We start from the raw sequence: 23,327 nt of genomic DNA on the forward strand, positions 1-23,327 counted from the left end.
ATCATTACAGAACATACAAAACGCAACCAGTTCAGGGTGTACCATGCCTACTGCCCAAAGCCAGCTGGGATAGGCTCCAACACCCCCCCCGCGACCCTTGTGAGGATAAGAAGATGGATGGATGGAGAACATACAACAATAGCATTCTTAGCAATAATGACAAACCAATGACAGAATCTATTGGTGACTATACATGACAAAAACACAACACAAAACAACAGGAGGGATGGGCTCTGTTTACAAAAATACCAAAATGCTTACATATATTGTATGTCTTGATATAGCCTTTTGGTTATGAGAGAACTTTATTGAATCGATGTACTGCTTGACTTAACAGTGGAAAGCAATGGAAAAAGTTTTCCTAAGTATGAATTTACATTTATGGATGTAAAATTTTCCTACAATATTGATAAGATTAATAATGTAAATTTTCTTGGACTTGAACTTATTTCTTATAAAGTCATAGAGACCAAACAGTGCATCATTCCAAAACAAAGCTTTGGACAAAGGGGCAGAGCCAAAATAAAATGGTTTCGACTTCCACAAAATAGAACGTACATTCCTCATCAATATCTTCTCGAATCTTTTAGCAATATGACCATTTGAAGGGTAAAACCTATTAATTATTTTAAAAATAAATTTCTCTAACTTTGTTAGTTAACATATAAAGGTTATCTAGGGCAACTATTTTATTTATTTTTATTTATGTTTTTTATATTTATTTATTTTTACCACTCACTCACGCACGCACAAGCTTACTTCATGTATCTAGGGCAACATTTTTTATTTATTTTTTATTTTTTACCACTCACTCACACACAAGCTTACTTCAGGTATATGGCGTCATACAGGTAAGCCACATGGGGTGTATCTCTAGGGCAACTATTGTTCGGCCACAAGAGTTGGTGATGACGTGTCTGTGCCTGAGAGGATACAAGCCAAGCGCGTCCACGTTAATCCAACCTCACGCGGAAATCACCCGGACAGGACACATGAATGAATGAAATAACAATAAACTGCTATTTATCCAATTTAAACAAATAATTTTGGGGCGTTTTATGTTGAATTCTCTGCACATGAACGTTTTGGACAGTGATTGAAAATCTTCCCACTTGTTTAATCTGAGGCGGAGTTGACCAGGGGCATAATCAAGATGGCCGCCTTCACTGAAAGGTAAGACTAACGGTCTCGCTTTATCATTGTGGCAGCCGTTTATCTATCCTATTTTGTTACATTGTGGTTTTACGCGTATAAAGCCGAGTGTAGTAGTAATAGAGTTAAGTGTCTGCCCATTTACCGACCGCCAGAGAAAATCCTTAGTTTACAGTCGAGAACCTCGCAAATGAATAAACGTCTCATCCGTCAACCTGTGCCTTTGCTAAGAAGCTTGCTAACTAGTTAGCACGATAAAGCAGAGGCTGTTAAATAAGGACAACGATGCAGTCAGTCTACTGTACATCTATTTAACACTTCGTGTTTGTCTTTATGTGAAATTATAATTTTCTGTATAATTGTTTTAATCGTTCTCCGGAAGTTCGAAGAATGGCAGCTAGCTTGAACTAGCTTGACTGGTAGAATTTCAAGCGTTCACGAGCCCCTGATTTGACGGTCGTTTAAAGTGATCAGTTGATTACTTGACTTTGACATTTAAAGTAGCTTTAGAACGCGAACTTAATTGATATCGTGAGTCAGGAGTCTGTCGACTATCAGGACAGACGAGCGTCCACATCCAGAGAGAATGAAGTCCGGTGTGATTTATTTTATTTCTATTTAATTTGAGGACTCTCGAAATGTTTAGCATAGTTATAATACAGTCTTTAATTTATAAAATAAACAGTCACAATGTGTTTGCAGGTAATGCAAGGGAAAAAAGTACATTCATTCATTAATTTTCCGAACTGTTTATCCTCAACACACAAGTAATGTGTGCGTGTGCTTGTGTGTGTGTGTGTGTGTGTGTGTGTGTGTGTGTGTGTGTGTGTGTGTATATATAGAGTATAACTAAACACAATCTAGTCTTGGTGGCCTAAATAAACGTGTTGAAACTGCCAAAAAAAGTCGACTGAAGGGGCAGTTCTTGCTTCAAAAGGGGGATGGTTTTCCACAATGGGGGCAATGGACTGCAAAACTTAGTTACAACAGGAGTCACCAACCTTTTTGAAGCCAAGAGGTACTTCTTCCTGTGTATTAATGTAAAGGGCTACCACTTCTAAAATAACAAATTACTCAAATTACATTAACATTTTTAATAATTAATGACAATCAATATGAATATGCCACTGCTGATTGTTTTAATAATCACAATTTAGTAATTTAACAAGGTACAATAAACATTTTGTTTCCATAAATATTTGCAAGTGTTTACATTTTCTTATGATAACCTCTACAGTATGATGTGGCAGAACCTAGTTGGGATCTAGACAAAATCCTGGCAGCATTTGGGACTAGAGTTCAAAGTAATGGTCTCTTAAAGGCCAGTACGCTGAGCTAACTTGCTCTGCCCACATGACCAATTTCAGCGCTTAATCCATCTGCATCTTCCTTTTATTGTGATTCCATTTATAGGATGGCACCTGTCTTGCTGCTCTGGCTTGCTGCATGTGTCAGTGGGACACTGGCTGTGGAGAGAGCCAACTTCAAAACCTGTGACCAGAGTGCCTTCTGCAAGTGAGTGAACACGTCAAATAAAATTATGGAAGCATATACTCACTTAAGTGTAATTGCATAATCACATTTGTGCCATCTTTGTTTTTAACTTTAATAACAGACGTCAGCGAGCACTGAACCCTGGCGAGTCGCCCTATCGAGCCCTACTAGAGACTATGGAGCTAACCAACACTAGACTCACCTTGCAGCTCAAGAATGACAAAAACAAAGTAGAGCACCCACAATACGGTGACACAATAGACACTGTAACCAACCCGGACGTCACAGTAGGCACACATAAAGCACATCATTGAATCTAAATGCAAGAACTGTCTAAATAAAAATGCTCTTGTGAGAAAATTACTGTAAATAAAAATAAGTCATCAATTTGTAGGCCCATATGCTAATCTGAAGGATATTTCACCATAAACATGATTGCGAAGGATGCATCGCATACACCGTTCCAATTCATTTGTACTCTTTCCCGCTCACGTAGGTGCGTCTGCTCCTGGAGCTCTATCGTCTCCAGGGAAACATAACGAGGGTGAAGATTAATGAGCTGAAGCCGCTGAAGCCTCGCTATGAGGTCCCAGACGTGCTCGTCAGAGAGCCGCCTACAGAGCCGTAAGTGTCTCATGGGTGCTTGCTTCCTGCGAGTAGTGGTAGGTGACGTACGTAGCCACATTATAGTCTGCTGCTGATTCTGTAGAAATGAGTGACGCAGTGTCGATATAAAATTTGTAACTTTTTGATTTTAGTCTCCTTGATCTCACTATTCTATTTTTTTTCCCCCCCATCCAGCCTGTCTCTCTTGTCTCAGGACGAGAACGGAGTGGTTCTGTCCCTGGGGGCGGAGTCTCAAAGGGTCATTGTCAGTGCACGGCCCTTCCGATTGGACATTATGGAGGGGCGAGATGTGCTGCTGTCCCTAAACTCGCGTGGCCTTCTGGCCTTTGAGCACTTAAGGCTCCGCAAGGACACGTGAGAGAGCACGCTTACACGCACACTTTGAACAATCGCTTGCCCTCGTTTGTGAAGGCCACAAATACCTCGCTCAGTGGTTTTTGACATTATTCGTGTTCATTTGAGAATTGTCTGACTCGTTCTGTCCTCTTCTCCTTATCGCCCTAGTTTCTCCTATTTAATAACTAGCACTTTGGCTAGTGTGTGGAATAATGTCACAAGTGTATTCTCTAGGTAAAGACTCTAAAAATGCTGTGTATTATATTCCTTGTACTAATCTGAAGATAGTATATCATAAATAGTAATTGTAGTGTCACTTTAAAAAAAAAAAAAAAAAATCAGTTTTGCCCTCAAAGAATTAGTGAAAAGGGAATGTGTGGACGGTGTGCTTTTTTGATTGGTGTTGATGGTGTGCTGGTGATGGAATTTAATACAAAGTTAAATCATTTCCCTCTTAGCATAGTTGAAATTATTACACAAGTACTGTATGTGACCTTGATTTGACATCTTATATCTTTGAACAAGAAAAAAAGACCATTCCAATCATGAATCAAGTTTGCATGGTGATTTTTAGGTATTTCTTGTTAAGTCATTTAATTTGAAATGAGGAACTAAACTTGCATGAGCTTGTTGGTTACCAAATTGCAAAAATATAAAAATGATTGAGCCATGTGGCTTTGAAAATTTTGCAGTGCATGAGAGTTTATTATCACTGCTGAGACTATTCCAAAAATGTCTCTACTCTGTTACTAAAAGAAAAGTGTTTCCTCTTGCTTGCTGTGTCACGGGTTGCGCAAATGGCTTTTAAATAAGAATGTATTAGTCTAGAATGCACACACCAACAGTATCAATAAGTTGCCTTTATCCCACTCCCATAGTGTGCTGCCTTGGTTGCTAACCCTGCAGCATCTGCATCTCCTTTTTATCTGTCATTATCTTAAGAATCATTTGTTGCCTGCATTCCTGCCGCTGCAAATCAAGCATCTCCATAACTGAATGTAGAACAGGCACCATTATTTCCCACATTGACTAGAAAACAGTAAATGTATGGGTGTAGGGAAGAAGTCGCACGGTTTTCTGAGATCCTGTTGGAGCACTCGTCTTTGACTATGGTGGCAGCTGTCGTCTGTGTTTGACTCATTTTCCCCAGTTAAATTACAGTACACTGTATATCTTCAGAACAATTTCCTTTCCAAACGTACTTCTCTTTTTTTTTTTATCATGACTTCTTCTCTGCTGTTTCATCACATGCTATGGAGCAGACAGGCAGACCGAGAGGCTGAAGATGCCGATTTGCAGGATGAGGTCCTACACACAAATTCAGTCATGCAATTGCATCTGGAAAAAAAACAAAAACCTTTTGAATTAGGTGTTATTTCTTTCCACCTCTTATCCACGCAGGCTATACTGGAAGAGAAAGATGAAGATGGCATGTGGGAGGAAACGTATAAATCATTTACAGACAGCAAACCTAATGGTAAGCCACTTTCAAATTGTTATAGTGAGTATTACCGCCATCTACACTAGGGATGTAACGATATCCAAACATCACGATATGATATCACGATATGAAGCTCACTGCACGATAATTGTCACGATATTGTGGAGAGGTTTGCGATATTTAATAATTGTGTAAAAAAAAAAAAAAAAAAGGGCTCATACTAAAAAAAACACAATATAGTGCTTTTGTACATTACAGCAATGCATATAAACAACCTACAATATTTAATAACACAATATTGAGGCGCTTACTTGTTAAGGCACGCGCACGTTGAGTTCCTCCACATATTGACTCGATTCACAGGCATATTTACGTTCCCCTTCATCTGACCATTAGTGTGGATTTGAAACATAGAAGGGCTAAAATATCCCTAATGAAAAATTAAATTGCACTAAAACCACCAGAGGGTGCTAGAACTGTACAAACAGAAATCCACCTGACTTTTTTTTTTTTCTTCTTTTTTTTTTTCTTTTTTTTTTTTTCTTTTTTTTTTTTTTTAACAGATGTGTTGCTTTTAAATATTGTGAACATGACGATGATATTGTGGCAGTTTTAATATCACGATATTGCCCTTATCATTACATCCCTAATCTACACACACCCACTGAGGTTATAGTTAAAATAATAACTAAAAATCGTTGTCAATTCATTTCATGTTAATATGAGCTTTGGGGGGTTATTTTTAATATATTTATTACCGTAATACTGTTCGGCTGTACAGAAGAAGGAATGTGAAACAGTCGTTTGGAGATTGTAGTTTATCAGACATTTATTGTTCCTTTTTTGTTTTTTTTGGTAAATTTTCTGCTTGACAAAACTAGAACTAATAACTAAAGTATTTTCCACTCAAAAAATAAAAAACTACGGTAACAAACCCGCTTTAAAAACTAGTTAAAACAAACTCAAAGTCAAAACGAAATAAAAACGGCCAATAATGAAAAATCCCAAACTATTATAAACTGATGCGTATACAAACAAGTAAGGGTTTTGATTATCCCCGATTAAATTATTACATCTTCTGGTTTAAATCTATCCTAGTTGTGGAATAGTGGTATGAGGGATATACATTCAGTTTGGTGGTGGGTCACATTCTAAGGTCACACAGGCTTATGATTGGCTGTTGAATACAACTGTAACAAATGTCAAATACTGCTTTTGTGGTAATAATTTGACTGTGCTCACATTACAGGTCCAACTTCTATTGGTCTCGACTTTTCATTACCAGGGGTGGAGCATGTCTATGGCATTCCAGAACACGCAGACAACCTGCGACTTAAAACTACAAAGTGAGCTACAAACAAAATATTTGAATATGTGTGAAATGGGTTTGGTCAAAAGATGCTTGTTTAGTGTGGGATTTCTTCTATATTTTTTTTATGTTTCCATCTCTCAGTAATGGAGATCCATATCGGCTGTATAATTTGGACGTGTTCCAATATGAGCTGGATAATCCAATGGCACTTTATGGTTCTGTACCTGTTATGTTGGCCCACAATGCCCAACGGACCACAGGAATGTTTTGGCTCAATGCTGCTGAGACGTGGGTTGACATTAGCTCCAACACTGCAGGGAAGGTTTGTGCCTCCACCCTTACATAACTTCACAGATGTTTTGGTCATAATTATGTGAGACTTGATGAAATATCTGCCTGGATCTCTTCAGACTGTGTTTGGAAAAATGCTGGATTACGTGCAGGGCTCCAGTGAGACACCACAGACTGATGTGCGTTGGTTCTCTGAAAGCGGCATCATCGATGTCTTCATAATGCTCGGCCCAACACCGAAAGATGTCTTCTCGCAGTACGCCTCCCTGACAGGTGAGATCTTATCGTCATGAAACGACCATTCACTCAGTAAATTTTGTTTACGAATTGACAAACTGACAAGCCTTTGTTTCATTTTTAATTTCCTCCCGGGATGAATAATCTGTGTCTTCATTTTGGTCAGGCACACAGGCCTTCCCTCCTCTGGCCGCGCTGGCCTACCACCAGTGCCGCTGGAACTACAACGATCAGGAAGACGTACAGTTGGTAGATGCTGGCTTCGATGAGCATGACATTCCATATGATTTTATCTGGCTTGATATTGAGCACACGGATGGGAAACGCTACTTTACCTGGGATGCCAACAAGTTCCCTGCACCCAAGGAAATGCTTCAGGCTCTCATGGATAAGAAGCGCAAGGTACCTACCTATGATAACGAGACAACCGGAGCTCAAGTTGGAGTTTCAGTTAATCGGTTTACACTACAGGGAGTCCTTTTAGGCTAGAAAGACCATTAATTAAAAAAACAACAACTTTTACCAGTACTCCTTGCATGCTGTCAACACTTTAAGCCATAGATTTAAACACATTGCACTTAAACACAAAAATTCCATGAATAAAAAGTGTAGAAAATCTACTTGTAATGTATGTGCCTTTTAAGAGGCGGGACCTGGTGGGGGTGGCATGTGACATCGGCAAGTCTGTTTGTGATGGTCTGGGTGTGAGCTGTGGCTGACACAAGCTTCATGGCAAGTGTGCTCAGTTTTCCCGGCGTTCAATAAACATGAATCCGCCGCTGTGGATCTCCTTTCCCACATGTGAGGGCATCCATGTAAATAAGTATGCTGTAAATGCCCATTAAAGATGATCACTTCAAAAATCTGCAATGTAGCAGTTGTGCAAACAATTAACAAGACTCAAGGAACTGTGAGTCTCCACCAATTTTTCTAAATATTTAACAATTCCTTCTCTTGGTGTAATAGATGGTAACCATTGTAGACCCTCATATCAAAGTGGACAGCAGCTACAAGATCCATAACGAAATCAAGTCTCAAGGTTTCTACACAAAGAATAAAGATGGTGGCGACTATGAAGGCTGGTGTTGGCCTGGTAAGACAAAAATAAAATTGTATGAGAATTGAGAATAGATGTTTGATGATGCATCCTCACCATATAACCATGCACATTTTGTGTTGGACTTGTCGTGATTTCTTCTTTATTTATTTATTCATTTATTTATTTTTTAATTTAGGCAGTGCCGGTTATCCAGACTTCACCCGCGAAGACATGAGGGCTTGGTGGGCCAGCAAGTTTGCCTTTGACCAGTATGAGGTGAGACATATGGTTGTTAGCGTGGAGTTTAATATATGGCAGTAAGTTTTATATCAAGTTAGAGGTACAGTGGTGGCTTGACTTATGAGTTTAATTTGTTCCTTGACCACGCTCATAACTCAAACCACGTGTCTCATGAATCAGCTTTCTCCTTCGGAATGAATGCAAATAAATGCCTTTATGGGGTATATGCCACGGAAGAGGTGGGACTGTTTTTTGCACATCAGTTTGTTTCCGGTTCGTTTTGCGGTTCGTGTGGGCTGCGTCAAAAATACTTGTGCTTCCGACTTTGTGCCCCTTGGTTGCATTTTCGCAACCCGGACCAGAAATAAACTGTTGTGCAAAATTACGTCCCGCCTCTTCCGTGGCATATACCCCATTTCATTGTGCATCTTCTGGTGTGTGTAACTCAGCCACCAGAGGGCAGTATAAAACAGGCAAATGAAGGTTATGAAATAAACTGCAGGAAAATTAGTCGTTTTGCACAGAGGATAAAGCATAGATGGCTGTGAATCTGTGACAATTGTTGATTACAGCTTTCAAACTGACACAATATTCATTAACCTGTCAATGGCATTTTCCATTGTGCCTGAGCATTTAGCATAGAGCTGAACAATTAGTCAAATTCAAATCAACATCACATTGTAGTAGAAAGATATTTTCAAATTACAAAGGCTGCAGTTTGGACGAAAATAATGTTCTTTCTGTCGGATGGCAGGCTTATTTATTTATTTATTTTTAAATAATATAGTGTCACTGTCTGGATGGGTTTAGTGCTTCAGAAATGCAGTCCACATGCTTGCATATCATTTCATGAAACAGGAAAAGTTGAATAAAGCCACAGATTTGTTTGCATTATGTTTATACCACACTTATGTGGTAGAATTTTTTTTGAAGTTGTGGTGAAAGCTTGAAACACTTAAAGTCCAAAGTCTTTCATGACTTTACAACTCTTATTTGCAGTTGACGAACTGCTTTACATCAATTCAGGGTTATTTGTCTGAATTTTAACGTAATATTAACACATACGACCAAAACATTAATCTACAATACATCTAGCATTGTTGTAATAATTTAATTTATTGCTCGGCCACTCTTCTCTCCAGGGCACAATGGAGAATGTGTATACATGGAACGACATGAACGAGCCTTCAATATTCAACGGTCCTGAGATCACCATGCACAAGGACGCAAAGCATGGCGACTGGGAGCACCGTGACCTGCACAACCTTTACGCCTTCTACGTGGTGAGCAGCGGTGCTTACGGCCTTCACTTCCGGTCAAGACCTATCGAACATTAGCTGAACAAGATGATCGCTTGTGATTGAAGATTTGCATGTACCCTTGCATGTCATGTCATGTCCTAATTGTCGTGTTTGCTGCAGCACAAGGCCACAGCGGAGGGCCTGATCCTGAGATCAGGCGGGGTGGAAAGACCCTTTGTCTTGGCCAGGGGCTTCTTTGCTGGGTCACAACGTTATGGTGAGTTTTTGTCTGCCTTCATTGACTTCCACCAAGCATTCTGTCACTGTTTACTGAGGCAACAGGAGTCTATGGTCGAGTGTTTCAAGGGTGTTTGCGCATCTGTAGGTGCTGTATGGACTGGCGATAATGCTGCTGAGTGGGGCCACCTCAAAGTCTCCATCCCTATGTGTCTGAGTTTGGGTCTGGTGGGAATATCTTTTTGTGGCGGTAAGTGCCTCTGTCCCAAATCAACTATTTATTTATTTTTTGGTTCTCAAGTTTTCCAAAGCATGTGTGTGTATTTTAGCTTAATTACAGTGTTTATGTACATTTTACAGTATAGTCCTATTTTCCTCAGTTTTGGGTGTGCCTGGAACGGATTAATGGTATTTAAATTCCATTAAATGGGGGTACAATTGATCTATTTAGCAAATAAATTAAGCTACAAGCTTAGTAAAGTGATGAATAAATAAATTCACCTTGTAAATAAACTAGTGCTGTCAAAGTTAAAGCGTTAACTAATTAATTATTCACAAAAAATTATCACAATCATGTATTAACGCAGTTTAATTGCACTATTAATTTTGACTGCAAATGATCCTTTAGCTTGACAGCGGATGGCTACGTTAAAGGTAGCACAGGTTGTGTTTAAACAATAAATATAATATGCATAAAGGTGAAACATTTAATAATTGTTTGCGTGTGACATTCAGAATATTTGTTCATGTCAAACTATTGGGGTAATTTTTTTCCCACTTTAAATTATGCAAGTAATTAACTGATTAGAAAAAGAGGATGAGACGTCCTCTTAACATTAAATGCCGAAAAAAATTAACACATAAGAGGTGCATTTTACATTTGGCGGGCAAAACATGTTGATAGAAAGCCTTTTTAATTAAGCGATTAATGAAAATTTTAAGATGTGATTAATCTGATTAAAAAATGTAATCGTTTGACAGCTCTAAAATAAACATACCATTACTTTATTGAAGTTAATCTATGCTCATCTTGTCCTCTAGCTGATGTTGGGGGCTTCTTCAAGTCCCCCAGCTCAGAGCTGCTGGTGCGTTGGTACCAGACGGGAGCCTACCAGCCCTTCTTCAGGGCCCACGCCCACCTGGACACGGCCCGTCGCGAGCCGTGGCTCTTCGGCCCGGAGAACACCGCTCTGATCCGAGAGGCCGTGCGCCAGCGTTACACCCTGCTGCCATATTGGTACCAGCAGTTCTACCACGCGTACCGCACGGGACATCCAGTCATGAGGTGAGCCTTTAGTAATGTTTGAATTGTTTTCCAACTGATTGTTTTACTTTATTAAATTAACACCTATGACATTCATTTTTTTTGTCACTTGGCTGATTAAACTGTCATGTTTCCACCTTGCCACTAGGTAGCAAACTAGTGCTACTGCTGACATTCTTTTTTTTTTTTTTTTTTTTGCAGGCCGCTGTGGGTGGAATATCCTCAAGATCCTGCTACTTATGCCCTGGAGGATGAGTTCTTGATTGGTAAGACCAAATGACAAAAACAAAAAATAAATATTAGACTCCTGTATAATAAGTCAATCTTACGTTAGCTAGTGTTTTTAACATTTTCTCTGTACTGCAGGTAAAGACTTGTTGGTGCACCCCGTCACTGAAGAGGGCGCCACTGGAGTAACTGCTTACCTGCCAGGAAAAGAAGAGGTATAGAAATAAGTTTTCATACCCCCCAGAACATTGACTTGGTAGTCCATCGTTCAAAGTCTTAACTTTTGTGTGTACCCGTTAGGTCTGGTTTGATGTCCACACCTTCCAGAAGCACAATGGCGGCCAGAATCTTTACATTCCTGTCACCATGAGCTCTGTAAGACACACGCACCTGTACTGTATCATGTCCTCTGTAATTGGTTCTTAAAGTGCATTTTTTTTTCCACCTCCATTCATAACTTACTGTTTACCCTCTTCACGCCAGATCCCGGTTTTCCAGCGCGGCGGCTCCATTATTCCCAGAAAGCTTCGAGTGCGTAGATCGTCCACGTGTATGGAGCACGACCCCTACACTGTGTACGTGGCCCTTGGCCATCAGGTATGTCCGCTTTGATAGTTGCGTTGCGTGTTGCGGGTTGTCGTTTCGTATTCAAAGACGCGTTTCCCACAGAGAGCTGCAGAGGGGGAACTCTACATTGACGATGGACACACGTTCAACTTTGAGAAGGAGGAGTTCATTCACAGGAAGCTGTCGTTTGTCAACAACCACCTCTCCTCTGTGTGAGTTTCAGTGAACAAAATTTAAAAAAATAATAGATTCTGCAAATGGCGGCTATGCTTTGGAACACCGCTGTAAGTATTTATTTATTTTTATTTTTTTTTCATGGCCCGCAGAAACCTTGCTCCAGATGCTCATTTCTCAACCCACTCCACCATTGAACGTGTCGTCATACTGGGGGCTAGTAAGCCCACCAAGGTTACCCTGAAAACAGCCGGTGAGTCCTTCTTTCCTTCATTTTTAACACGCTATTTGCATCGGCCTTTTGTACGTTACTTTAATTTTCTTTTCCTGCCTTTCATAGATGGTCAGACGAGTCAGCTTGACTTTGACTTTGATGCCAGCACATCAGTCTTGACGCTTCGCAAGCCCGGCATGAACGCAGGCACTGATTGGACTGTGATGCTACAGTAACCATGGAGACCGCAGAGGAGGGAGGAGCAGTAGGAAAAAGTGACTGAAGAGAAATGAGCAACAGGATATCCCACTGTGTAAACTTGAACATAAATGCAACACTTCCACACATGCTCGCTTCCATACAGTATGTCAAGCGCCGCACACGCCCCACACTCTTATCTGAAGTGAAAGTCTATACGATCATGTGCCCCACTTTTGTGTAATGTATGAATTATAAAAACTGATATTATTTAATCCACGACCCTTGTGAAGAGTAAGCGGTTTTAAGAAAATGGACACCAGCAGCAAATGCTCTGTCTGCTGCTGTAGTATTGCGAACTAAGATTTATATTTTTAGGTTTTGCGACATGAAGAAAACAATTGGTCCTGCTTCTCTGCTTTTCAGTTCAGAATTGCCATTTTTTAGCCTCTTCACAAAGTAGTGACATATGAAGTTCTGTGTAAGGAAGTAAATCTATTTGCTTTGGTGAGGGGTCATGTCGATCAGCTGCTGCACAAAAAGTTGTTCTTTTGAACAATCCTCTTGGAAATATAAATCCTTTTGGCTACTGAATTACTGACCTTTATGGGTCATCCTTTTGACAAGTTTTCTTTGTTTTGTTCTTTGCATTTCCATTTGTTTACTGTTATTTTTAATGCACTTGGGACAACCTAAGAGTTGTTTCGATTTCATTCTTGAATCCAACATTACCAGATTTTATGGGTCTCAATTATCTTAAATGTAAATCTGCAAGGTAAACCCCCTTTGTGTTTTTTGAATTAGACCTTAGAAAGGCAGTCCATAAACCTAATTGATCATTGGGAGTTTGATTTGTCCTGTTTTGTCAAACTGTCTCAATCTGCTTTTGTATTGTTTTTATGATTGTAAATGTTGCTGCAACTTTTCTTTGGGTTCAACTTGATACAGTGGAAGTGAAGGAGCAGACTAGCTGTCAAGAGTTGTCAGATAACCATTTAAAGATGTGACCAAGTGAAAATAAAGATGACCAAATGTTATAGAAGTCTGTTTTATTTCTATTTTTACCCGAGTATTTACTTATACAATATATACAGAGTTTGAGTTTTGCCACGTTAGCTTTTTATATATATATATATATATATATATATATATATATATATATATATATATCAAATGTTTCAACATTACTGCTTTTTAGCTAACATTACTGGCGCACTTGGTGACGGCAGAACGAAGTTGATGGCGCGGTTTAGTGACGCAAGAGGTTTGCCATCATGGCGACTGAATGCGAAACGAGCGGCGATGGGGAGCTTGGAGATCCTTCAGGTACCTCGAACAAAGCTAAATACAAGTCAAAGCGACATTAGACGTTGCGCCACACGTATGTATAAAGTGGTTGTTCATTCTGCACGAGCACAAGATAAATGTACGAGTTAAGTTCGTTTGAGGACAGCCGTGGCTAGCCCAAGCTAGGCTAACAGGCGTTCAAATGCATTCATTTCTCACTTAAGGGACTTGTGACCGAGTGTGCTTCATTTACTCTTCGCTTGTGGTATACACCTGACATGATTTCTTCGTATCGTGAGAGGAGTTTTTTTTTTGTTTTTTTGTGCATTGATGGTCAACAACAATCGATTAACTCATTCACTGCCAGTCATTATAGAAAATTTTTACATTTCCAGTACTCACGTGATATTACATTCAATAATTATATATAAACCGAATCTACCAAATAACAGAATAGACTCCCTACTTTTTGTCCCGTCCCGTTCTTTTATAATTGACAGCAGAAAAATGTAGGTTTGCCAAAATACAGCCATTTCTCCCATGGACTCTGAAACTGTGTTTATTTCCTATAAAATGGGGCAATGATGTCATCTACCGGTGGTTGGGCATCAGTAAAGTTGTTTCCAAGTTTGATATTTACAGTGGAGCATGCTCAGATTCGCCCCCATTTAGCACCGCTCTAAAAAATACAATTGACAAGTATACTTGTCAAAGGCAGTGAATGAGTTTAACGTTTGCGTTTAAATGTTTGAACACTTCCATTCTATTCGTGGCAATCATGACCTGTTTGAACGCGATTAAAATAAAAATATGCAAGTGAAATTTAGGCAAATGTCACGTGAGCAAACCCAGAACGCCGCTGAGATGTGAGCACAAAATTCGACGTCATTTTCAGTCGACAGCAGAGTGTGGTGCTGCCTGAACTGAAAACAAGGGGATGTATCTGATTAATTCTTATTTCATCAACCCAATATTTATCAGAATACAATGTTAATACATTTTGAAAAAGATTAGTTATTCATTTCAGTTGTGCATAGGAACAATTATCAATGCATGTTATTTAAAATCCATTAAAGTCACAATACATACGAGGAAGATGTAATTTTCTTTGCAACCCATCAGTATTTTTTCTCCAAAATAACAAATGGCAGGTATAAAGGTTAAAGAAAAATTTGACTTTTTATTAATGTGCTCTGTTATAGCCATGGAGATTACAGAGGTTCCCATACTACCTCCTCCGGTGATGTCAGACGAGAATGGCTGTGCAGATTTGGCCACTGAGGCTTTTGCGCAAGGAGACACTGCCTCCTTCTCACCGCCTCCAGCTACAGAGGACGAGGAAGGCGATCTGCCGGCAGACTTTGAGCGTCTGTGGAATGCTGCACATGACAACGCTCACGACTTCACCAGTTGGACTGACCTGTTGCAGTACTGTGAGCAAGAGGTGATATCTTGAGCTTTATACAGAAGCAAAAGAAAACATTTTTATTAATACCAGATGAACTCAACCAGACCTGTTTGATTAATCAAGGAGCCTTAGGAATCACGTAACATTAGCACATTGTTCCTGTCAGGGCCACACTGCAGCATCACAGAGAGCCCTGATGGCCTTTCTTGGCCGCTATCCACTCTGCTACGGTTATTGGAAAAAATTTGCTGATGTGGAGCGTCGTGCTGGTAACAACGACAAAGCAGCTGAGGTAAAGAGAAGTTAAAAAACACAAACAAACTGAGTCCAGTATTTTATTGGTTTTTGGTGGGTATGGTGCTGATCAGGTGTTTTGTGATAGGTGTGTGTTCAGGGTCTCCAGTCAATCCCTCTGAGTGTCGATCTGTGGATCCACTACATCAATCTACTGTTGGGAACACTGGACATGAACCTGCCTGAGTCACCCAAGCGTATTCGCAGGTACACACACATTTACAAGTACTACCACTTTTTTTCAGTCCCTCAGTACTCACCGATACCGATACCAAGTGCCGGTACCAGTAGTACATTTGATAAATAATAATAATAATAATAATAATAATCATCATCATCATCATCATCATCATCAGTAAAAGATATTTTTTAAACAAAAATATTTCCTTTAATTTTGACTAAAAACAGCACAGTCACTCTTCAATAGTTTTAACGCTCAAAATAAAACAGAAAAATGCTCTTTTGTTTCAGATTCACTTGTAATAAATAAAAGTGCAAAAACAAAAAACCCTCACATCTTTCTGAGCTTCAGTATTTGTTTAAAATAAATTCAAGTGCAAACTAAAAAAAAAAAGATTTAACCGTTACTCTCACTGAGTTTTATTCAAAGGTGCAAAACTGAAGCAAAAAACAAAGCTTAAACTTGTCAAAACAGGAAGTGATCCTCATGATTTGCCGAGGTGGTAAACTGTTGTAGGGTAGCGCCAGCTACAGGCAAGGAGGACTCACTCAACGTCTTTTTTTTTTTTTTTTTTTTTTTTTTTTTTTTTTTTTTTTTTCCCCCCCCCCTCCGGCATCGGTCGCTTTTACTCGTCGGCGTCACAAGTACTCAAATACTGGAAAAAAGGCTGGTATGGCCCCGATACAGATACCTAGAACCGGTACTCGCCCATCCCTATTAATTATGCTATTAAAAAAAAAAAAAAAAAAGGGAGTTGCACATCTTGTAGAAATATACCGTATTTGAATGGATATATGTGGTATGTTACCATTCATTTAAAAAACAAAAAACAAAAAAAAACACCTTTTTTCTTCTATAAGAGGAAATATGGTACCTTTACTTGGATTGTCTTTTACCCGAAATGTGTCTCACTAATATCCATCATCAACTTTCAGTGTGTTTGAGGACGCAGTTGTAGCATCAGGCCTGGACTTCCACTCAGACCGGCTGTGGGATCTGTATGTGGAATGGGAGAAGGAGCAAGGCAACATAAGGAATGTCACAGCTGTGCTCGACAGAGTCCTCAAACTCCCCACGCAGAACTACAGCACACACTACGAAAAGTAAGACACGCCAATGCTTGCGTTTGTGACCTGAGTAAAAATGTTTATTATTGTTGCACGTGACCTTTGGAGTAGATTCAAGGCTCACCTGAGCAGCTACGAGCCCAAAGAAATGCTTTCTCTGGAAGAGTACGAGGAGGTGAGGGCACTTTGCCGGGAGACTCAGAAAGCGGAACGTGCCGAACAGGCCAAAGAGAAAGGGAATGAGATGCCGCCCGGGGAGGAAGAACCCGCCACACCCGAGGGCACAGACTCGGTAGAGGAACTTTTTACCACATAACACGTCAACCCACTGAACTGAGATCATCAATATGAGCGACATCTTTGTTCACTTCGCTTAGGAGGAGCTCATCCAGAGGATTCGGGATCAAGTGTTGTCCCGTCGGGAGAAAATTCACCAGGAGAACGAGAATGAAGTTCGCAAGAGGTGGAACTTTGAAGACACTGTGAGTCATGATGTGTCGTCTTGATTCTTGTACCAGGTTCGGTCTCATCAGGGTTTTCACGGGCCATTAATTAAAAAGCATTAAAAGTCATTAAATGGATTTCACTCAAGTTAAGGCCTTAAATGGCATTTAAAAAAAAAAAAAAAAAAAAAAAAACATTAAATAGCCAAGTTACATACATTGTGCAAAGGAGTCACTATGCACAATTTACACACAATAATAAATGTGATTCAAAACTACCGGTATATGAATTTGTGGTGACTGATGACCAATTGTAATTTCCCACGAACAAATTGACCTGGAGTTCATGAGTTGCTCCATGTTCCAAACCACAATTTGCTCCGAATTTGAAAAGAAAAATGTACTGTTCCTCTCACCAATGTCCAACATGACACACTAATGCCACATAGTGGTAGAAAATTACCACAACAGAAATCTATGACTCAATGTCTCACACTCCTTTTCACTGTTTAATATATTTACTTCGAATTAGCTTTTAATTACTTTGTATAAAATACAACCACATTGGTATTTGGTAACCATATGTTTACACTTTTACGTTACCAAGTATGAAAAACTTTTCTTTTTTTTTTTTACATTTACGACTGATATAACGTGATTAATTTGCGTTAACTATGGAAATGCTCCATGCTCCTTGGGCAAGTAAAGTTTCGAGAGTCAAGGAAAACAAATCTAATACAGATAATATACTCGGATTTGGCAGTCAGATGTGACTGACTACTTCACTTATAGATAATTCTGACACTATCTTCTGAAAGTCAAAACAGAATTCATGCAACTATGTGCAGAACTGTCACTACTGTGATAAAAAAAAAAATGCCATCAACAGTGAGGCAAAAATTGTTGTTTTCTTTTAATCTACTTAAACTATATGCTTACGCGTATGCTTGTTTTGCTGTCCAAAATATATTGATCATCCAATTTGATGCATTTAATTTGTAGATCAAACGTCCTTACTTCCATGTGAAACCGCTCGATCAAACCCAGCTGCGTGGTTGGCACGCCTACCTGGACTGGGAGCTCGCCCAATTGAACAAAGACGCCGACGACTGCAACAAAGGTGACGCCATCGCACTCACATCTTGTAAATGTGAAGCCACAGTCGCGCATCTGTGCAGACTCGAAGGAGACAGACGCAGATGCCAAAGAGGACACGGAGGGCCCCGAGTCGACAGCCCAGACTCAGCGAAGGAAGGAGGAATGCCAGGTTGCCCGTGACGACCACAGAGTTCGTTTTCTCTTTGAGCGCTGTCTCATCGCTTGTGCTCTCTATGAGGAGTTCTGGACCAGGGTAAGAGATTAAACGCACTCGGTGGGCAAAACGTTGGCTTGGGACTGCGCAATTAATTGAAGTTTACAATTTCAATTATTACACTCCATATTTACAACATCAGAATAATTGTAAAAAAAAAAAGATTATTAACACAACTTTTTCTGTTGTTTAAATTTATACATTTGCACCTTTTTAAAATTTTTGAATAATTTAATACATTTTGTTTCATCCCAAAGGAACTTGCAACATTAGTGTTTCAAAGAATTTTATTTGTCTAAATATTTTTTAATTCGTTTTTTTTACATTTAAAACTTTTCTTGTTTTGTACCAAAAAAACAAATGAGTTCACAGCGCACAAGCTGCACTCCAAGTTTTTGCATAAATAAATAAAGAAATAAAGAAATATATTATTGTAAAATGTGTTTAGTCCAAAAGGAGCTTGTGTAATTATTATAGTGTTTCTTTTTTTTTTTTTAATTGGTCTTAATATTTTTAAATGTGAAAAAAAATTCTTGTTTTGTACCTAAATATAAATGATCATCAGTGCACAAGCTGCACTCCAATTTCAGGTTTTTGCCAACATAAATAAATAAATATATATATATATATATATATTTATGTTATTATAAATATATATTATTATAAATTATGTTGGTTCCAAAAGGAACGAACTGACACAATTATAATCTTGCATTTTTTTAAATTGTTTTAATATTTTAAGATACTTAACTAATTTGCTCCAAAAAACGTATAAATATGTTTTGTTTTGTTTTGGGGTTTTTTGTTTTCAGCGTCCCAAAGATGTATTTTGTACATTTTTTTTTAAATGTTTTTTTCATGCTAGAGCATACACAAGGCTTTGATGCAGCTTATCAACTGCAAAGAACGAAATGGTAGTTATTACACAAACAGCCAGCAGGTGGCAGCAGAGGAAAGGCGATCACAGGGCCATGTTGAAAAAAAGCTCAATTACTCACAATTCTAAATAGATTTGTGAAAATTTATGAAATTTAGCAATATTCTCGTGCTAATTGCTGCAAAACTGAAACAGATTGAAACATACTTTTTTTTTTTTTCCTGATGAAAGAAGAGACTTTAATCTTTCTTTTGATAGGTTCCACGTTTTTATAGAAATGGAACACAATATTCTGTGGGGCTTGCAAAATCAGTCAAAATCCACTTAAAAAATAATAATAATAATAATAGGGCGGCACGGTAGTCGAGTGGTTAGCACGTCCGCTTCCCAGTTCTGAGATGTCCGGTTCGAGTCCAGGCTCGGACCTTCCTGGGTGGAGTTTGCATGTTCTCCCCGTGCCCGCGTGGGTCTTCTCCGGGTACTCCGGTCTCCTCCCACATTCCAAAGACATGCATGGCAGGTTAATTGGGCGCTCCGAATTGTCCCTAGGTGTGCGTGTGAGTGTGGATGGTTGTTCGTCTCTGTGTGCCCTGCGATTGGTTGGCAACCAGTCCAGGGTGTCCCCCGCCTACTGCCCAGAGCCAGCTGAGATAGGCGCCAGCAGCCCCCGCGACCCTTGTGAGGAATAAGCGGTCAAGAAAATTGATGGATGGATGGATAATAATAATAAATAATAAAAAAAAATTGGCGGGAGCGAATGGGATTGCTTCTGTGAAAATGGCTGGGAGTGAATAAGTTAAACACTTTCTTGTTTCGTACCAAAAAATAATCGTTTCAATAATCGAGATTTCAGTTATTGCCAAAATAATTGGGATTATTATTTTTTCCATAATTGAGCAGCCCTATGTTTGGTACACCTGTGTGAGCAAAGCAAACAAGAGCCAACATTGGACCATGGGTTGTGTCTGATTTCTCCCTTGTGACCTTTTGCGCTTTGTTCAGTATATTCAATACCTGGAGACGCGCAGTGTGGACGAGGTTCGGGTTGTCTACAAGCGAGCCTGTCTTCACCTGCCTTCCAATCCTAACCTCCACATGCGGAGGGCCACCTTCGAGGAGAGACACGGTACGAGACAACACGCTAACTTCTCATTTTCAATTGTGTTGTTTTTACCCGCGTTGTCTCTTTTCTCACCGCGCCTCATCTCGGCCCGCAGGCGACCTGGCGGCGGCTCGGCGAGTGCTGGAGGCCCTGGATAAAAACAGGCCGGGTTTGGTCGTGGTTCGTGTCCGCAGGGCCGCTTTGGAGAGGCGGGCGGGTCAACTGGAGCGGTCGGAAGCTCTGCTGCAGGAGGCGGTGAGCCAATCCAAAGAGAAGCCCACCTTGCACGCCTTCTACTCCATCAAGCTTGCTCGGCTGCTGCTGAAGCTCGGCGGAAACCCCGGCAGAGCTCGCAGCGTTTTGCAGGAGGCGCTGGAGATCAGTCCTGTATGTTTGCAGTAGTTTTTCAATTCGTCAGTATTTTTATATTTTGCATGTGGTTTTAACAACATTTTTGCATATTTTCTGGCACGTTAAGGAACAAACCAGTAATCCAAATTTTTGCAGTTTCTGCACTGTTAATTTGAAATAATGTCCTGTTTTTAATATCAGGATGGAGATTACAATTTTAGGGATGCACGATAATATCGGTGGCCGATAGTTATCGGCAATCATCGACCAATTTGACGTCAAACAGATAAACCAGATAATAGTGAAATCTGCTGATAATTATCGGCAATTTGATTTCATACAGATAAACCAGATCATAAAGAAATCCAGCCATGTTGGTCCATCTGTTGTGGCTCATATCAATAAAATTCAGCTTCATGGTGCTTTACATACATTGAAACATTGTGCAAGGTTTATACAATGTTTTAATGTATTTGTTAGACTTATAGTTGGACTCGAAAGCATATTTGTATTCAAGTTAATTTTGCAAACAATTATCGTCTTGTCGGTTATCGACAACGGCACCTCTAAATTATTGGTCTATCGGTTGAAATAGCATTATTATTTTTAAAATGATCGTTAGTTTAGTCCAAGTGAATCATCGCAGAAAGAATCTGAGAATCACATACACATTTTGTTGTTTAGTAATGCAAAATATTGTTTCATCCTATTATTTGATTAATTTATGGACTGTATTAATAGAAAAAGTGTTTGATAAATGGCGCCCTATTTGCCACATTACTCGAGGCTTTTTACTCACACACTTCAAACAAGGTGACAGATATTTGCTTAATGCTCCCATTTTCTATGCATTAAAAAAAATGAAAATATAAAACAACATTAAATCACTTATGCACACGTCACCAAAAAAAGTCGGCTCTCAGTCTAGAGGCTTTAAATCTGATTTATGGCCATTATAAAATATAGGGGAAGGTATAATTAAGCTTATAATCATCAATTATTATTTTAGCATCCAATTTTTGCAATTTGTTTTTGTTTGGTGTCAAGATTTTTTCCAATGTAAATTATCTTCTCTGAACTTATTAAACCTTTACTGGAGCAAGACCTAATAACGCCAGGAGGTGTCAGTAGTGCTCTGAAAACATGGCATGTAATGCGCTCTACTTCTTCTTCTGTCAGAGTAATGACAAGCTGCATCTGAACCTGCTGGAGTTGGAGGTATCAAGTGAGTTGTGTTCCTCGGCCGAGGCAGTGCAGAAGTGTGTGACGCGAGCCTTGGCAGCGCCTCTCGCACCGCACACCAAAATCATCCTCTCACAGCGCGGCCTCCAGTTTGTGGAAGAGTACAGTAACTCTATCCAGAGGTCAGGATCTCTTCATCAGATTTTTTTTTTAACGTGTTTTTATTCCTGCTGGTGTTGTCAGTTAATGGCCTGATTCTATATCCTACTTAGTGTGCTGTCTTTCTACGAGGATCACCAGAAACTGCTCAAAGAGCTGGGCGGGATAAAGAGAGAAGCGGAAAACAAGTAAGGGAGGAAAGACAATTAAAATTATCCTTAAATGGCATTAAAAACAATTTCCAAAAGCATATAATATTTGTGGAGAGTGGCGACAAGTTGTAATTTGAATGAACAAAACGGGCCACAAATTCCTTCGTTGTCCAATTAATTTGAAAGGAAAATTAACTCTTCCTGTCACCAAGGTCCAGCATGACACACTAATGCCAGCTAGTGGCAGAAAAATTACCTCAAAACAAGTTAACTGTAGTATGTTTTTTAACTTTAAATTTTATAAATTACTGTCAATGAAGAGTAGAATTCGACGTAATAACCACACTTGTATTATTAGGTAAGAGCATCTGACAACTTTTGTGTTATAAAGAGTATGAAAAACTTGGAAAAAATACTTCAATGTACATTTAGAACAGATATAAAATCAGCCACTCTTCCTTCGAATTTCCCCACAGGGACAAGGGCCAAGAGAAGGTGGTCAAAAGCGAAGACGCCCCAGCAGATGATGCATCAACACAAGCCCCGCCCACTGATCCCCAGGTCCCAATAACTGTACCGCCCCCGCCGACGATGGACATGAGCGCCCAGTCAGGTGGATATGGCGGATACAGCAACTGGTATCAGGTAGGAATTAATTTGTCTATTAAAAATAAATTTCAACAAATTTTTAATGTTGTAATTTGCTTCTCCTTTCTGCCAGCAACCGCAGTATGGCAGTTATGGCTACCAAAACACTTGGAACTACAACCAGGGGTACTATCCACCCAGCTAAAAGTTGCTGAGAAGGACTGAGTGGGCCACCGGGACTTCAAAAAACAAAACTGAAACAGTCAGTCCTCCCAAGTTTGGTTCTCAAAATCAATCTGCCAGCATCTTTTCCACATCATTCTCCCTGCTGGCTTTCCCAACAAAGGTGCTCGGAGTCGGACTGTGTTGCAAAGCAGTGAGAGGAAACTTGACATGAGTGACCCCGTCACGCTGTTTTAAGCAGAACTATTTTTGTATTTGTCCGTATGCTTTTATTTTTTGTTTGAAAGTTATTTTATGACCCAACATTGGCAGGCCATCAATCACGGGGGCTTTTGTACGATCGAGAAAAGTACGCATTTGTTCCCCAATGTACATAAAGTGTTTTGTAGTGTCGAATGGGTCTGCATAGACATGTTTGGATCTTGAAGCGCTCCATTTGAGGCCGTTTG

General features: G+C 39.6%; 2 protein-coding genes across 6 annotated transcripts; both read left to right on the forward strand.

Moving 5' to 3' along the window:
* Positions 1 to 886: 886 nt before the first annotated feature.
* Positions 887 to 13,334, forward strand: ganabb (glucosidase II alpha subunit b). 3 transcript variants are annotated; one of them, XM_077531991.1, is made up of 25 exons: positions 887 to 1,173; positions 2,566 to 2,667; positions 2,768 to 2,876; positions 3,143 to 3,270; positions 3,448 to 3,627; positions 3,778 to 3,843; positions 4,872 to 4,914; positions 5,011 to 5,086; positions 6,300 to 6,396; positions 6,504 to 6,684; positions 6,806 to 6,926; positions 7,057 to 7,292; positions 7,857 to 7,983; positions 8,126 to 8,205; positions 9,312 to 9,452; positions 9,591 to 9,687; positions 9,796 to 9,897; positions 10,689 to 10,932; positions 11,113 to 11,177; positions 11,278 to 11,354; positions 11,440 to 11,514; positions 11,623 to 11,736; positions 11,809 to 11,918; positions 12,033 to 12,133; positions 12,221 to 13,334. In XM_077531991.1, exons 1-25 carry the CDS (start codon positions 1,154 to 1,156, stop codon positions 12,328 to 12,330), a joined length of 2,802 nt encoding a protein of 933 aa, XP_077388117.1. In that variant the 5' UTR covers positions 887 to 1,153; the 3' UTR covers positions 12,331 to 13,334. The 3 variants fall into 3 exon arrangements, with proteins under 3 accessions (XP_077388117.1, XP_077388115.1, XP_077388118.1); XM_077531989.1 differs by having other exon boundaries at positions 888 to 1,173; positions 6,773 to 6,926; XM_077531992.1 differs by lacking the exon at positions 3,778 to 3,843 and having other exon boundaries at positions 889 to 1,173; positions 6,773 to 6,926.
* Positions 13,335 to 13,501: 167 nt separating this feature from the next.
* On the forward strand, positions 13,502 to 23,274 carry LOC144025817 (pre-mRNA-processing factor 39). Of its 3 annotated transcripts, none has more exons than XM_077532160.1 (15): positions 13,502 to 13,618; positions 14,782 to 15,023; positions 15,154 to 15,279; positions 15,370 to 15,488; positions 16,398 to 16,565; positions 16,638 to 16,821; positions 16,907 to 17,011; positions 17,975 to 18,092; positions 18,151 to 18,323; positions 20,164 to 20,287; positions 20,379 to 20,650; positions 21,794 to 21,978; positions 22,069 to 22,143; positions 22,584 to 22,752; positions 22,829 to 23,274. In XM_077532160.1, exons 1-15 carry the CDS (start codon positions 13,567 to 13,569, stop codon positions 22,898 to 22,900), a joined length of 2,184 nt encoding a protein of 727 aa, XP_077388286.1. In that variant the 5' UTR covers positions 13,502 to 13,566; the 3' UTR covers positions 22,901 to 23,274. The 3 variants fall into 3 exon arrangements, with proteins under 3 accessions (XP_077388286.1, XP_077388288.1, XP_077388287.1); XM_077532162.1 differs by having other exon boundaries at positions 20,379 to 20,518; XM_077532161.1 differs by having other exon boundaries at positions 16,641 to 16,821.
* Positions 23,275 to 23,327: the final 53 nt, after the last annotated feature.

This window comes from Festucalex cinctus, chromosome 9 (assembly GCF_051991245.1).
Source record: "Festucalex cinctus isolate MCC-2025b chromosome 9, RoL_Fcin_1.0, whole genome shotgun sequence".
Lineage (NCBI taxonomy): Eukaryota > Metazoa > Chordata > Actinopteri > Syngnathiformes > Syngnathidae > Festucalex > Festucalex cinctus.